At 39.1% G+C, this 15,908-nt stretch overlaps 1 protein-coding gene across 1 annotated transcript; it reads left to right on the plus strand.

Annotated features, from left to right (window-relative positions):
* Positions 1-5,518: 5,518 nt before the first annotated feature.
* On the plus strand, positions 5,519-12,243 carry LOC140232477 (zinc finger protein SNAI2-like). Its single transcript, XM_072312570.1, has 2 exons — positions 5,519-5,776; positions 8,583-12,243. The coding sequence occupies exons 1-2, from the start codon at positions 5,692-5,694 to the stop codon at positions 9,440-9,442; spliced, it is 945 nt and encodes a 314-aa protein (XP_072168671.1). The 5' UTR covers positions 5,519-5,691; the 3' UTR covers positions 9,443-12,243.
* The last annotated feature ends 3,665 nt before the right edge of the window (positions 12,244-15,908 follow it).

Raw genomic sequence — 15,908 nt, forward strand, 5'->3', positions numbered from 1 at the left:
TTACTTTTGATCTATCAGAGCCTTGTATAGCAGTAGTGTGTGTTAAACTAGCGACGGGTTACCTGTCTTTGATATTCATTTTGCTTGCATTCCTGATTTAAAAAAACAAACAAATAAAAACACTAAAGAATGCTATATGAAATACGGGTTCATTAGCTCTGCATCGATCGATGTTGCTGCGACAGGTGAAATATAGAGAACATTATAACGATATAGATGAAGTAACGATTGTGATACATGCATTTGTATTGTACATAAGGCATGCATAAATACATGAACAGGGATGTATTTGAGCGGAAGTATACAAAAAGTGCGACAGCGTTGAAAGCAGAGTATAGGTTGAGTCAATGCGGGATATAGCAAGGTCAATGAACTTACAGACCAGTGCCACATAGCACTTTGTAATAGCGCCATCAGCTCATGCAGACTCTCGTATTGGAGTACTAGTACAATGTGCTTCTTTGTTTCAAATAAAATGATAAATCTGTTTATTTGTTCTTTTACTTCTATTCCAACGTCTGTATATGTGTGTCATTGTTGTTTTTGTCGTGACTCTAAAGCGCTAAAGTCTCTCTAAAGTTTATAGCTAAATTTTACGTGGATAACTGTAGGAAGAAGTTTTTACTATTTTAAAACTTTAGAGTACTTTAATACTATAACTCGAGATGACGACGTGACAACTCGACACAAATAATGTTGTTCCTATATACATAATCGAAAATACGGCGTGTCCTTGGTCACTCTGAGAAGATATAAATCCCGATTGGGCTGTTGATTAAAAGTTTCCTCAAACTGACTGGATGTTGGCTTTGATAATTATCTCAGATTAACTCTCTGCAACCAGGTATGACAACAAAGGCTGATATGAGCACACATATCTCGATTGACGCGGCGAGGGGGTATATCTGAAGGTTAAATCGGAGAGACGGGAGAATGGCAGGTATAAGGATTTTGAGGCCGGAGCATTTTTGTCATGCTCCCCTCCTCAGCTGCCTCTTCTCATCATAAGCCTCGATCGATGCCAAAAAGCGCGGGCCTACAAACGGGGTACGCATAGCAGACAGCGAGACATAGTACACAGCGCGCCTCACTACTTTTGCAACCGAAGCGCTCGTGACTGGTAATTTTGACACTTGACTCGAAGGGGTCTTGTCACCATCACTCACGATCGCGCGCGTCACGCAAACTTTGTCGTGCTCTGATTGGACGGATCGCCGGGATATGCACGGACGGACAGCTCGTTGCTCGTCTCTCTCACACGTAGGGATTTGGGGTGCCGCTTATTTTGGTCTAGATTTGGTCCAGGACCTCGTATACTATGGAGTTCTGCTTCTTCCACCTCAAACGCATTGATCTTGATTGACGGAAACCGCACCACGCCCAGGGCATTAGAGAAGATAATTGTCTCGATGTATCATAGAGGGATGAAGCCCTTCGCTTGCTTCGTATTGGTGCTGACTAACAGATGCGACAGAAAAGCGTCATGTGCTTCAATTTGTCGCAATTAATTTGGATGTTCAATCTCCTGCGTGAGATCTATGGCTTCCCCCTTCCCTTCAACCCCCACCCTCCTCCATTATCTTCATGGAAAAGTTTCTGTACTGGTTTTATACGTGAAGAAAGAAAGTGAGAAAAGGGATTAGAATATTAAGTATAGATGGAACTATATTAAAATGCAATTCTGTTCACTTTAGTGGTGGCAGGAAAGTCACCTTGGATATCAATCTGATTTTGTGTTCATTTCATAAGTCTGTAATTATGTCTTGGACTTACCTTATGAAAGACAATTTGAACTGAAACAAGGAAACATAGCATATTATTATAGTCCATTCGTATCTCCATGAAGTATCCCCGCCCCTCCCCCCCCCCCCCCTCCCCACTATTAGTACGAATGGTTCTATGGTTACAGTATTATGGAGATCACTAATCATTCCACTTTGGCGGGTTATTTATTTGTTTGCTTGTCTCTTTGTTTATTGAGGTCTAGTTCGATAGATTTTTTTTTTTTTTTGCGTTTATATGCTGGCCTCACCAATAAGCCTCAATAATCACGATTTTTAATCTCTCGATCTAAACATTCAGCTTTACAGAAGGTTGCTCCAAGGCGAGCTGCCATGATATTAACTAAACCAGCAACACAGTTGCCCAGTGATCATCGTTAAAGACAATGTATGAAAAATCAATGTACTATAATCGTGTGGATGCATTGGATTAACCCCAACTATCATAGGTCAACATAACTCAAAATCTTTTACAATAGGATCGGCGTAAAGACAGTTAATCCACTGATATCCTCGCATCATTTTCATTTTTAAACGTTTAATGGTGCACGCGCATAAAATTGAATTATTGTATTATATTATATTATATTATATTATATTATATTATATTATATTATATTATATTATATTATATTATATTATATTATATCATATTATATTATATCATATTATATTATATCATTTGTCAAAATGGTGGAATGGTCATTATTAAGCTAGACAGGAGATTATCATTTTCCCCCTCTCTTGCCTTTTATAAGTTTGCCTATAATGCACAAGACCGTATAAGCCATTAGAAATTGAAGGTGGTGAGTGGGTGGAGATGGGGAGGAGACGGGGTGCACGAGAATGACAAGACATCACCCTCAAGCCAAATTCAACAGGTTGAATGACCTGCTACTCGTTACCATGGCAGCATGAGATGGGATGGACGTGACGCGAATATAGTCCCGACCGAGAGGAAGGAATATAATAGAGAGAAGGCATCATCAGACCAGGAGAGTGCACGGTGTCATCAAGGAGCGTGGAAAGAATCACAGAGGAGTCATGGGAATCGGGCGTGACGTGAGACTCGAGACACAGGGATACCCGCCCGACCAGGATGATGCGACCGTATAGCCATGCGAAACTGGAGCTGGAGACGGTGGAATCCCCATCGTCATCGCAGCGGTATGTAAACGACTCCCTGCGGGCACCGACCGGCCCGCCCACCGGGAGTACCTCCGTACCCGTGCCCACCAAGAGTGCAAAAGTGTGAATCTTATGATATATGAATAGTCATCTTCATACATCTGGCTATAAAAAAGATCTAGGGACTATACTCTTGTTATGATACCTGCAGGTTCTTTTGTTTCATTTTCATAGCTGGGCGATGAGTAATGTTGATGTTGGAATGTGAACCCAGTTTGTAATATGGAATGAGGAGCAGAGAGCTGGAGAAAGGAGGTTCACACTCTCCGATGAGGAAAACACAAACGCTCGAAGTTCTGTTGAAGTAGAAGACAATTTCACGTTGCTATGACTACATCAGTGCCTCGTTCTCATCACATCGGAATTAAAGAGAAATTTTATCGATGAATAGGTAATATCCAACTATTGTTGACAATGAGTCGATGATAATAACGATTAACATGATGACAGAATGCAGTTTATGTAAAAAAAAAGTAAATTAAGAAAAAACATCAGTGGTATACAGACTACTCAGGGATATGATGCAGGGAACATTAACAAAGCCAACATTTCTCTTGCTGCAGTTGATACTTTCATAAGTAAATGTCGAGAAATATTTCCTTATTTTAGACGGGAAACTTCGGAGACATGCGCAGATGAATATTTTCGCGTATAAGATTGATGGTAAAGGTCTTGCGAGCTAAACAATGAATATACATAAAAATGTATTTGTATCGTGTACGGACTCGAAAGAAAGAATAAGAAAAAACAGCACTAAATACACTGAATGGAGCTAGGAGCTGCATGATGATCTCATCAGTTCACAAGTCTACTAACCATTTAAGCGGCACATGATTTCCCCTTTTCGTATAAAATAATATAAGAATAGGTTATGCATCATTTGCAGCACGCCATTGTCTTCTCGCATCAACCTTCTTGTTGACAACAAGGCTTCAAGGGGTAATGGTTTGTCGTTTGGCATAATTTACCATTTGCAGAAGAAACAAAAACTCAGTATTATTGCTTTAAAATAGTTCTAAAAATATGAGTTATAGAAACAACCACTGTAAAAATTTGAATCCGTATAATCCATGTTAAGTATTGTTAAATACACAAAATGTGAACAATAGTTCTACAGCTACGGTTTAATGAGAAAAATACTGATATCTCCTTCTAGGCTTTATTGCAAAAATGTCATGGTAGGATGTTTTGTGATACAACAGACCGACACATCTGCATCAAATGTGATATCTTGAACATTTTTTTTTTAATTACTGCTCCCAAAGGTAATCAGGACCTTTAAGTACGAAAAAAGAAGTCACACTTTTTGGTGAGTGTAACCAATGGGAGAGTTGTGAAGTGATACACTTTTAGCCTACTGGCCGCGACCAATATCGCTTTTCGGTGAAAATACGTGGCACTCAAAAATTCCACAAGCTTGGTTTGCACTTTCGTCTGTAAGTATCTTACTCTGTTCATTAACGTTATCTTGAACATTAGCATCCTATAGAGTCCTTCAGATTTGTAACTCACCACCCCCCCCCCCAGCATAAAAAAAAGGGGGGGGTAGCCGTTCTTAAACCACGCATACACATTTTAAAATTGACTCATTTATGGCTTCGCTAAGCACATGAACATTCTGTGCCCAGTCAAGTCCCCTGTATATTGTCGTAATAGTACAGTTTGCTGCGAGCAAGCTGGTCTTCAAGATCAAGTGATGGCAATCTATTTCCTTTTTTTTTTTCAGGTTAATCATTAAAAAACAAAAAACAAAAAAAGTAAATCAGGCAGCCTACTTTGTCGTAAAAGAAGGACGTCGCTGCCCAAAATGTCTTCGCTTTACATCGGACTTTCTTCGGTGTGATGGACATTGAAAGTTTACGCAAGACCGTTGCCAGAGGGAATCTGGTAATTTAGAATTAGTTCTTAACTGTTATCATGTTCTTTTGTTTGTCTGTTTGTTTATTTGTTTGTTTTTTGCTTGTTAGCGATCCCCTTATTTTGTTAATAGTCGCCCAGAAGAGGTATGCTGTAGGAGTTTCATATTATTCTTCAGGTCAATATTTGTAAAGCACGACGTGCCAGCGAGCTTATTAAAATCATATACATGCACTCCGAGAATGTAAAAGTCTATTGCGGTCATATTTTCGCACTGACAAGACTGAGCTGAGTGACTGGTTCCAGACGTGACTCGGATCGTAGATAACCGACGAAAGGGTTTCAGCGTACACCCTGCACACAAGCAAATGAAGCCAGCTCACCATCAAAAGCACAGTACACCTGCTGTTAGTCCTACACACAGACAATGCGCGCGCTTCGAATAGTGTTACAGTTTGTACGCTAACGCATTTGGCAAACTCCGCGGAATCGTGAACGCCCATTGGTTGATTAACTCTCAATGAGTTCTCGATCAACCACTTGATTGGTCATTTCCTTTACGCTTCTTAGCATACGCAGCGAACTACTAGTACCTTGTCAATGCACTTGTTGTCACGTCATATAAAATTGAACGTGTATATTAGCGGGGCACGTACATTTCTGTTTACTTGATAGTAGCTGATCATAGAGCGACGTTCATCACTATACCGTGAATCAATCAAGGAAGTTATTGACTTGTAAAAGATCTCTCTCCGCACTCCGTGACGTTCAGTGAACGCTCTTCCTCGTTTGTAGTTTGCAATTCTTCAGTAGCTCTGATAGCTGAATACACTTTGATCTGGTTTTGCGAAGTGACATTGCCGACATGCCACGTTCTTTTCTTGTGAAGAAAAATGCGAAGCAAACCGCCTCGGGTCTGAGAAAACTGCAACATGGAATCGCCAGAACAGGTGAGCTCACAACTTCATCACCGTTGGTATCCGAAGCAAGACTGTCCTGTAACTAGTTAATCTTATGAGAGTCATTTGTGTGTCGAAGAGAGGTGGCATTTAACTGTTTAAGATTTTTTGAATAAAGAAAACAAAAAGAACAAGAAGAATAACAATAATAATAAGACAGTTTTATTATTTCGCACCATATTCTTTTCATGGGATCTGACTTAGTTAGTAGTATGTAGACCAAGGTGGGATAAGGGCGATGTTGTCAACTTCCAGACCCTGGTTCGGTCCAACCGTCGCTAGGTGCCCACATACAGAAATGTGAAGGTTTATTCAAATACAGGGATGCACAACAACATTCCACCTGCTTGATTCTGCTGAACAGCTACGTGCACAGACGCTCGAATGTATAAACTATATCATTCTTAAAACTTGCTTCCATAAAATTTTATAAATCATGGTAGACAAGATATCTAGACGTCTAGACTAGATGTCTTTACGCTCAACATTTTTTTTTTTTTTTTTTTGCTCTCGTTTGATGAGGTGTTTTTTCGACAACTAGGTCTTTGAAAAATTATTCTCACGTATCAAACTCTAAATATGGAGTCTGACGTTTTCAATCTATAGATGTACGAGTTTAAAACTCTGTATCAACAGGTTGAAATCAAATGGATTAATGGATAAGTTGTCATCAAAATAACTAAAAACATGGTGAACTCAAGTTGAACCTGAATCGGGTGTTCATGTTTTGGATCAAACTAAGTAAGCGTTTGTTGGACAGTGGAACAACAACAAGTACTGCAACAACAAATGCGAACAAACTGATTATTTTCAGTCGATGCGATCCTACTTACGGAGAGTTTGATTGTAGTTTAGACTCTAAATATCTGCAAAAATAACATTAATTCATGATCGTATCATCTCTCCGGCAAAAGTGTGATTGATTCCCGCTTTATTCATATAAGTGCACCCATTGCTGACTTTTACATATTTTTAATATCCCTCATTTGTTACAAAAACTAGGGACAAAAATGACAACGTCCCAATATCAAATTGTGAAAAAAAAAAAAAAACTTTTGAGGGATAGCTGTCCTCACCTACCGTTTTATTTTTTTAAAGTGCGTTTTGTCCAGTGTTTCCAACAGCAAACGTGTATAAAAAAACCCAGTGTAACAGGTTAAACCTCAGTATTGTACATTCCTTCAATTTTCTTTGACGTCTGTAAACAAACATAATCGGACACCAGTCGCTTTTGTTCCTGATACAAACAACAAACAGTTGCAAAATAACCACAATCATTGATAATCAATTGTCCATGAATTGATTGAATAATTTCTTTTCCTCTTGAGAAGCGATTTCATTTTAGCAGTGATTTGTAACTATAGAATAGAATACTATATAATTACATATTCTTAGCCAGATCCTATTCCAGGTTATCAAAAGGCATTCATCCTCATTGTTTATGAACACTTTTCTGTTTATCTATTCATTAATGTATTTATAACGCATGTATATAGGCTCCTACGTGTGCATTTATCTATCTATTCATATGATACATTCATGTATTTCTAGGGCTTGTACAGAAAGAGAGAGAAAGTCAAATATGCTGTTTCATTCAGCAGTAATTGTATTCCATTCTTCGTGCAATTTTGTCAACTAGGTTTATATGTCGTTATGAATGTGAGTTTAACTGTCTTTGAACAAAAGAGTTGTAGACATCTCTGACCAAGGATTGCTTGCCTTTTAATAGTACTTAGAAATGATCACGACTCATGTCGCTTGCCGGACCCTGGTTAGAGAAGGATTAAGGCAGTGTTTTTTTTCTTTTCTTCTTCTTCTTTATTTCAATTAACATTTACAGTCATGCCATATTTGTGTGCTTCTTTGCCTCTTTGTTTGTGTTTATGTTTATGTTTTTATTACACTTTGTTTGTATATTTCTATCATGTCTGTCCTGTTTTAAAATACTTCATATTTTACTTGTATTATCAGAAAGTCGAAGTCTTTGCGTCGATTGCATGAGTTGTCCACAGTGTACAAGCACTGCTTATTAATATACCCCTCATTTTCTTTCTTCTTTTGTTTTGACTCGGAACATAATTCATATGTATACATAAACAAGAAGTTTGGTTTGAAAACTATGTATACATGCTTTCAATTTCTTTTTTATTAATTCAACTTTTTATCCTTCAGTCTACCTGTGTGCACGTATTCAAGCTCAATTGTAATTCTCTTATACCCTTTTTTTTTGTGGTAGAAAAATGAAAAATAAATTGAATCGAATTTAAAAATTACGAAATTTCGTGTTCTTAGCCTTCAACCTAAAGCAGTTAAATGATTATATAAGACAATAGTTAAGATCATTAGAATCGAACGATCCACATTCGTTAAGTGCGCCTGAAATTGGAGTGAATTCTGACCTGTAAGAACGTGACTTCGAACACGTCGTGTCAACTGTTAATTCTCAGGCTTTGATTTTGTGACAGATATTGATGTAAATTGAGTGACACAGTTCCTTCTAGGACATAATATAAGATATAAAAAAGACACATAAGACACGTCCCTTTGCTGTAGCTATCGGAAGTTTACGAGTTGTTTAGATCTGATAGACGCTGTTTAATCACAAAGCTAGATTGTAATTTACCGACAGAGTAGATAATAATCTCTTGCTCAGAAATGCCAATTGCATACACTTCGAATTTGCCCTGACATTCCATGTGTACTAGTGTTCGCATGTTTGTTGTAGTATATTCGTATATGTATCTTATTATGTAGATATCTAATCTTTTGTCATCCTTTTTCACTTATTTATTTACAGCATACGATCCTGAAATGGCGGCTGCAGCATTCACAGAGATGGCCGTCACCGCGCCGGTAGCCATACCTCAGCCCGTCGTCCACAAGCCCGAGCCGCTGCAAGCTATCCCCAACCCTACGGCTTACTGGAGGCACCATCACCGCCAGAACCTGCTCTACGCAAAGTCCATTTCTCCCTTCGAAGGCGAGACATTCCCGCACCTGCACAAGGGCTACAGCCCGCCCCCACCGTTCTCGCAACCACTGCACGCTCACTTACCGCAGCAGTCCCTTCATCACCTCCTCACACCTACCCCTATCATCGAAGACGAGAATCGGCTGCTTCCACCACTTCACCTGCATCCTCACCAGCCATCCGCCGCTAAACCCGAGCTAAAAGAGAGCGCGAAGAGGAGGCGAAGCCCCAAGACGGGTGAGGACAGCACCAAGTACCACTGCCCGGACTGCGGGAAAGAGTACTCCACGTTCGGTGGGCTGAGCAAGCACAGGCAGCTACACTGCGACGCCCAGAACAAGAAGACATTTAACTGCAAATACTGCGACAAGGAGTACATGTCGCTCGGAGCGCTCAAAATGCACATCAGGACACACACCTTGCCATGCAAGTGCAAGTTCTGCGGGAAGGCTTTCTCGCGACCCTGGCTGCTCCAGGGACACATCCGCACGCACACGGGTGAGAAGCCGTTCCGGTGCCAGCACTGCCAGCGGGCGTTCGCCGACCGCTCCAACCTCCGCGCGCACCTGCAGACCCACTCAGAAGTGAAGAAATACAGCTGCAAGGCGTGCGGAAAGACCTTTTCGAGGATGTCGCTTCTGAACAAGCACGAGGAATCTGGTTGCGTCATTTCAAACAGCGACTGAGACTGACACTGTGCCTCTTGAACTCCTGATGTCACAGAATGTGAAATCTGGAAACTTTGGAAACACTCCCAAGTTTCAGACATTGAAATAATAACAACCTCTTGTTTAATTACAGTTATTCGATATTTAATCAGATAATTTATTGAAACAGATTCATCTTGCCAGTTTTTTGTTTGGTTCTTTGTTTAAAAAAAAAAACAAACAAACAAAATTGTGATGTTGATTGGCGTTAGTTTACCTCTATGGTATGAGCGAAAACAGTACCATTAGAAAGAAGATTTCATTGTCATCGAGCTGCAATTATTTTTGTTCGCTGCTAGATCTGGTTTTTAAATATTGCAATATTTTACAACAGTTCTTGAAATACTGTTCTCATAGTTAGAGGTAAAGTAGAAGTCCTATCATGGGATGGGGGTAGCGAACGAGGTGTTTATTTGGTTCGCAGCCATCAATACATTCCTAACGCATTAGAAGGATCAAATTTGTTGAGTCTCTTCACGTCATAACCAGAAGTGTCGCAGATCTAAAGCTTGCTAATATCAGGCCTACCTCAATAGATGAAATTTCTTGGACGGAAAGTCTCAAAACATGTGGAAAAGGAAAGAGAAATGTCCTGCATTTAAAGAATTTTCATGTATTCCATTTTCGGCAAAGTGTTTTAGATCACAATGAGTACACATTGTTTGTAATCGCTCAAATTTGTTACAATGAGCGTCGAAGTTTCCGCCATTGTCATATCAGCGATGTCCGTAATTCTCAATGGGTGTGCTAATGGGTAAAAACCACAGATTGTAGTTTAGAGTGCTGAAAATTAAAGAAAGAAAGGACAAAAAGGACTTGGGCTAAGATTGGAACGTGGACCACAAAAAAAAAAAAAAAAAAGTCAGACCATCCGCCACCGATCGATGAGTTTGAGGAAAGAGCCGAACAAAGATGGCGCTATTTCAAACATTTGAACAGGATGGTAACCCCTCCCCCCCCCCCCCCACCCACGTTGGAACGTTGTACGGTTAGCATTTGTACCACATTCCTTAATCTTCTGATATATCTGAGTTCAAATGGCAGTGTTGATTTTTAGACATTTAAACAGCACGCGATTTTGTTTTATGTTATTCGTGGTGCGACTGTTCTGCTGCACAATACTATACGCATTGATGTTGGTGTTGAAGGAACTCACTGCAATTTCATATCGTTTGTAAGGACGAGTCTCACTTTTTCCTGTTCTATTGTGAAAAAAAAAAGCTGTTCCATGTTGAAGGTATAGTTTTTTTTTTTAATGATTTCCCCCTAAGAATGATAATTTTCCACTGATTCATTCTTTGCCATATACTACAGTAAGTATAAATTCCAGCTCTATATGAAATGGTCGTTTCTTTTCAGATTTGAATGTTGAAAATGTTTTGCTGTTAGAGCTGTTCTAACAAGGATTAGTTGTGAATATTTCTATCCTTCATAGAGTATGATATAGTGTATGTGCAATGTCTCGTCCCTCTGTGCACCACATTGCCGACTACAGTGTTACTGAAACCATTCCATTTATTTATTTATTTATTTGTAATGATAAAACAGTAATGATAAAACAAAATTATTTATTGAGAAAAGACGTAGAAAACGGAGCCCCGAACATTTATTGACGTATGTTCTAAATCTGGCTTAATTATCTTCCTATTGTGCCGGCGCGATCTAGTGAAATACAGAGGCATGTGACATGGTTTGGTCGGACATACCTTCTATTTCGCTTTGATCGAAATTGATTCTCCGTTTTGCATTGAAAATGCGTGCGTTGCCTGACGTAGAATAACTATCACATCCAGAGTGATATCTCGTCACGCAACGAGCCGCGCGGCACTCTCCACGCTCAAAAATAGTCGTCTTCGTTGCCCAAGAACTTTGGTTCGCCGGTGCGCTCGCGCAGACTATCGGCGGAAACAGGTTGGCTTCGAAAGTTCGTCGACCTTCACGTATATAGGCATGAAACACACACTTTATTTCCATAAAGTCTGAAATACCTGGCGCGCATATACAGTTGAACCTCTCTTATCCGGCCTCCCTTTATCCGCATCTCTCTATTATACGGACGCAATCTCGCCGTGATTTTTTTTTAATAATTACGGGAGGAAAGGGGGATTCCCAACTCCTTGACAACTCCTACCCAAACACACGTGAATTACATATTACTTCCAACATGATTAACATACACGTACATTACATCAAATTTCCTTCCAAATTGCTTACCTCCAGACATTTCAACATCCCCAAACATCCCCAAATGTAACAATGAAAAGGTTGCAGTATACACATTACTACATGTGGTACTACAATGGGCTACATCAGTACATGTGTATGTATATGTACATGTATAAAGCATTGAGTCTCCCGTATCCGGCCAAATCCCTTATCCAGATGAGCCCCGGTCCCGACTTGTCCGGATACGAGAGGTTCAACTGTATAACATTTCGATCATATTTCTTGCCTAAGACGCGCGAGCACTGTTCTTGCTGTAGTCGATGTTTAGGGATTCCACTTGTGATGTCATTCATTGAGTTCAATAGGATGGTTACTGTTCACGAATGAAGTGGTGGAAACGAGCGCAACGCTCTTCAATTTCAATTCAAAGTGTGTATTTCGTACTTTACAGAGATCTGTACTAAGAAAAGAGCTTGTTGAAAGTGATATTTTAAGCACTTTATTGCTTTTTGAAGCCACCGTTGTATGTATTTTCTCTTTTTTTTTCAATTAACTGTTTCACATTGTGCCTTGTACAAATCGTAAATTAATAAATATTTCTGTTGAATGATAATAGAGAAAAGTTCTTACGTCGTAATATGTCTGTGTTTCGTTCTGTTTATCGATTCTCTCGTTTACAATCTACTGCGTCTTCACACTTTGTGCTTCAACTATAATAATGACACTCAAAAAATTAAAGATTAATGTGTGAAATAATGCATTAATTGAAATGGTTCAAGTTTAGATGGATATGAAGTTTCAGGGTTTTATACACACACACGCACACTCACACACACAAACACACGTAATATGTACGTATATATATATTTTTTTTTTTTGGGGGGGGGGGGGCAGTGTCTGTCAAGACGAACTAGCGTTTAAGATGGAATAACCTATTGTAAGTGGCGTTTATTGCAATAATCAAAGACCGTATAAGTGGGTTGTTATGAGATATAATTAGTGTCTGTATCTGGGCTTGAGAGTTGTTGCTCAACTCTCACATTGAGTACGAGTGGAGGAGTAATGCATTAAATTATTGTGTGTCTTTGTCGCTGATGATACGTGATAAACGTGTGCATGCAATATCAGAGAGGCGTTTGTATGCATATTGCAAAGACGTCTGTAGGCTGTATGATATACTTGCTTGTGTCGTTTCTGATGTGAAGCCTTATGATTTTGAGAGGTTGCCTCTGTAGTATCCCATCTACGCATAAAAAATAGATTATTTTCCAGTCCAGGTACAGCTGAAGCTACCTAATATATCTTTCGATCTAGTTATTCACAGCGCTGCTCTATCAGACAAGCTATCTAGAACACAGTGAGATACATACACACTTTGATACACAACAATGCAATGGTATTTTATATAATGTATAGTGCCCTATCATACAGATATTGCCTTTTTAGAGGTGTAATAGAGGTCTCCATATCAGTATTGTCTCGAGGGGAATATTGTGTATTTTTCCCAAGGGACTGCCAATTAATGTAATATTACAACGATTAATCAAAGACAAGGCAATATTTTTTATATTATGATATGGTCTGTAGCATACATAATTGCATTATTATCATTTTGTTCTAAGATGCATAAAAGATTACGAGGGTAATCCTAGACCAATAACCCTCTTCAAGAAAATTCATCACCTTCTTGATTAAAGGGAATTCCAGACGATTTTCATAATTTCACATCATGTAGTACATAAATCGATAGTGCCACATAATAAAATAGATGTGTGAAGTTTATTTTGGCCATTGAGCAGATTAACCAAATACTCTGAAAAACCCAAAACAGATCACATATAAGAATGATGACATAATAAGATTCACATATTGCAGTATAAAAACGAAGCAATGTAATTCCATTAAATACCACTTGATTGAGAACTTCACCTGAGTAGAATTTATGCATGCTTTTTTCTTTTGTTCTCCTTCCATGAGCACCCAATTTTGCATCCTTATATGAAGCTGCTACGTCATAATCCTTGTTTGCTGTGATTTGTAATGAATTTTGAAATTATTCTTATTCCTTATCCCAATCACCATAAATTTTGTTACCTTGAACGCAGTATAACCAATTTATAGATGTTTAAACGCAAAAGTCTGAAAATCTGCCAGAGTTTTTAATTGTCACCATACCGCATCCACCGGTCCATATTGTTGTTCTTGCCATAATATTGTTTCGTGCTTCATGCACACTTTAAAGGACAAGTTCACCTTCATAGACATGTGGGTTGAGTGGATGCAGCAATATTAGTATAGAACACATCAGTGAGAGTTCGTTCAAAAGTTATGAATTTTTGAAGTTTCTGCTCAGTCAAGGCTAGGTGAGAAGACTACTATAGCTTGTGATGTCACATGTGTACAACGATATAAAGAAAGAATAAAGAAAATTCAATATATTTTCACTTTTCTCGCATAAAAAAAAACCACTCGACTTCTCTCTTTCAGAAGGCAGGGGGAATGATATTACCCTTAAGATACATCAGTAACAAGTCGAAGAAATGTGCACTTTACTCAAAAAGTAAAGTTTTGTGAAATTCTCTTTTTATTTTCCTTATATCGTTGTACGCATGTGACATCATACGCTATAGCAGTCTTCTCATCCAGCATACGTGACTGCGCAGATACTTTAAAAATTCATAACTTTTGAACGGATCATCAGATTTCCCCCAAACTTTCACTGCTGTGTTCTACTAATATTGTTGCATTCACTCAATCCACATTGTATATGAAGGGGGACTTGTCCTTTAACTACCTGCTTCAACCACCATCCCAGCATTAGCTTCCTGCATGAGCTGCTAAAGGGCATGCCTTCTTTTTTATTTTCCTTATATCGTTGTACGCATGTGACATCATACACTGTAGTAGTCTTCTCATCCAGCATACGTGACTGCGCAAATACTTTAAAAATTCATAACTTTTGAACGGATCATCAGATTTCCCCCAAACTTTCACTGCTGTGCTCTACTAATATTGTTGCATTCACTCAATCCACATTGTATATGAAGGTGGACTTGTCCTTTAACTACCTTCAACCACCATCCCAGCATTGTGATTAGCTTCCTGCATGAGCTGCTAAAGGGCATGCCTTCTTCTTTTTCTTCAGTCTTCTTCTTCTTCTTCTTCTTCTTCTTCTTCTTCTTCTTCTTCTTCTTCTTCTTCTTCTTCATCATCATCATCATCATCATCATCTTCTTCTTCTTCTTCTTCTTCTTCTTCTTCTTCTTCTTCTTCTTCTTCTTCTTTTTCTTCTTGGTGGTGGTAGTCTGCTTCCTTCAACCTTGAAGATTCTTGCAGACCATCAAGCATCAAGAGCGAGTGCAATTCGTCAAAAATGGTAAGAACACGCAGAGGATGCTATCATGTTATGTAATCCTGGCCCCTCCCTCCCCCCCCCCCCCGCTCCCATTCACGTGATCATCAGTGCCACATATTATATTCTATAATGATTACGTGTACCCTCATCATACAACATATATAATCCCTTTTGGTACAGTGTATTCAGAAGACAACAATAAACATGTTGTGTGAATTTTTATGGCGTGTTCCATGAAACATGAAAATGTATTAAGTTATGTTTGCCCGCAGTGCGATCAAATGTACGAGAAGGAGATCGAGGGTATATACATTACGAAGACATCAGCTGTCATTCACCATGACTGATTGCAGGCACGGATGTATCTAGACTGATCATGCGCAGTGCTCGTGCTGCTCCGCGTTAGATTTGCTGGTCCCATACCAGGATGAACTTGCTCCGAAGAATCGGCTTCAAGGAAAGCCAACACGCTTCTAAAGCCGCTATCGAATTTCTAGCATGTTGTTTATTCCTACCACTTCTTCCCCGTGTAGGTCCCTTTCGGCTATTCCTATGGACTGGCCTTGAGCTATGCCGCTGGTAGCACTGGGGGAAAAAAATGCCACCTGTAATTAGAGGTTGTGATTTTAAAAAAGACTTGAAGAAAAAAAAAAGTATTAAAGGTAACCTTCATTTTTAGAAGACATAGATCCTCATCGCAGGAATAGGTTCACAGACAGAAACGGCAAGCATCGACAAAATCTTTTATTTGAAACAAACAAGCACACACACACATTTATATACAAGTCATGTGTGTGTATTTGTGTGTGTGTCTTACAGACGTCATGAATACAATGAGAACAGTGGTATAGATACAAGGCATTCATTCATCATCAATCATTCATATCAAAGAAGACCAATTTTGACATTTTTTTTTCTTAAACA

The sequence above is a fragment of the Diadema setosum genome, chromosome 9 (assembly GCF_964275005.1).
Source record: "Diadema setosum chromosome 9, eeDiaSeto1, whole genome shotgun sequence".
Lineage (NCBI taxonomy): Eukaryota > Metazoa > Echinodermata > Echinoidea > Diadematoida > Diadematidae > Diadema > Diadema setosum.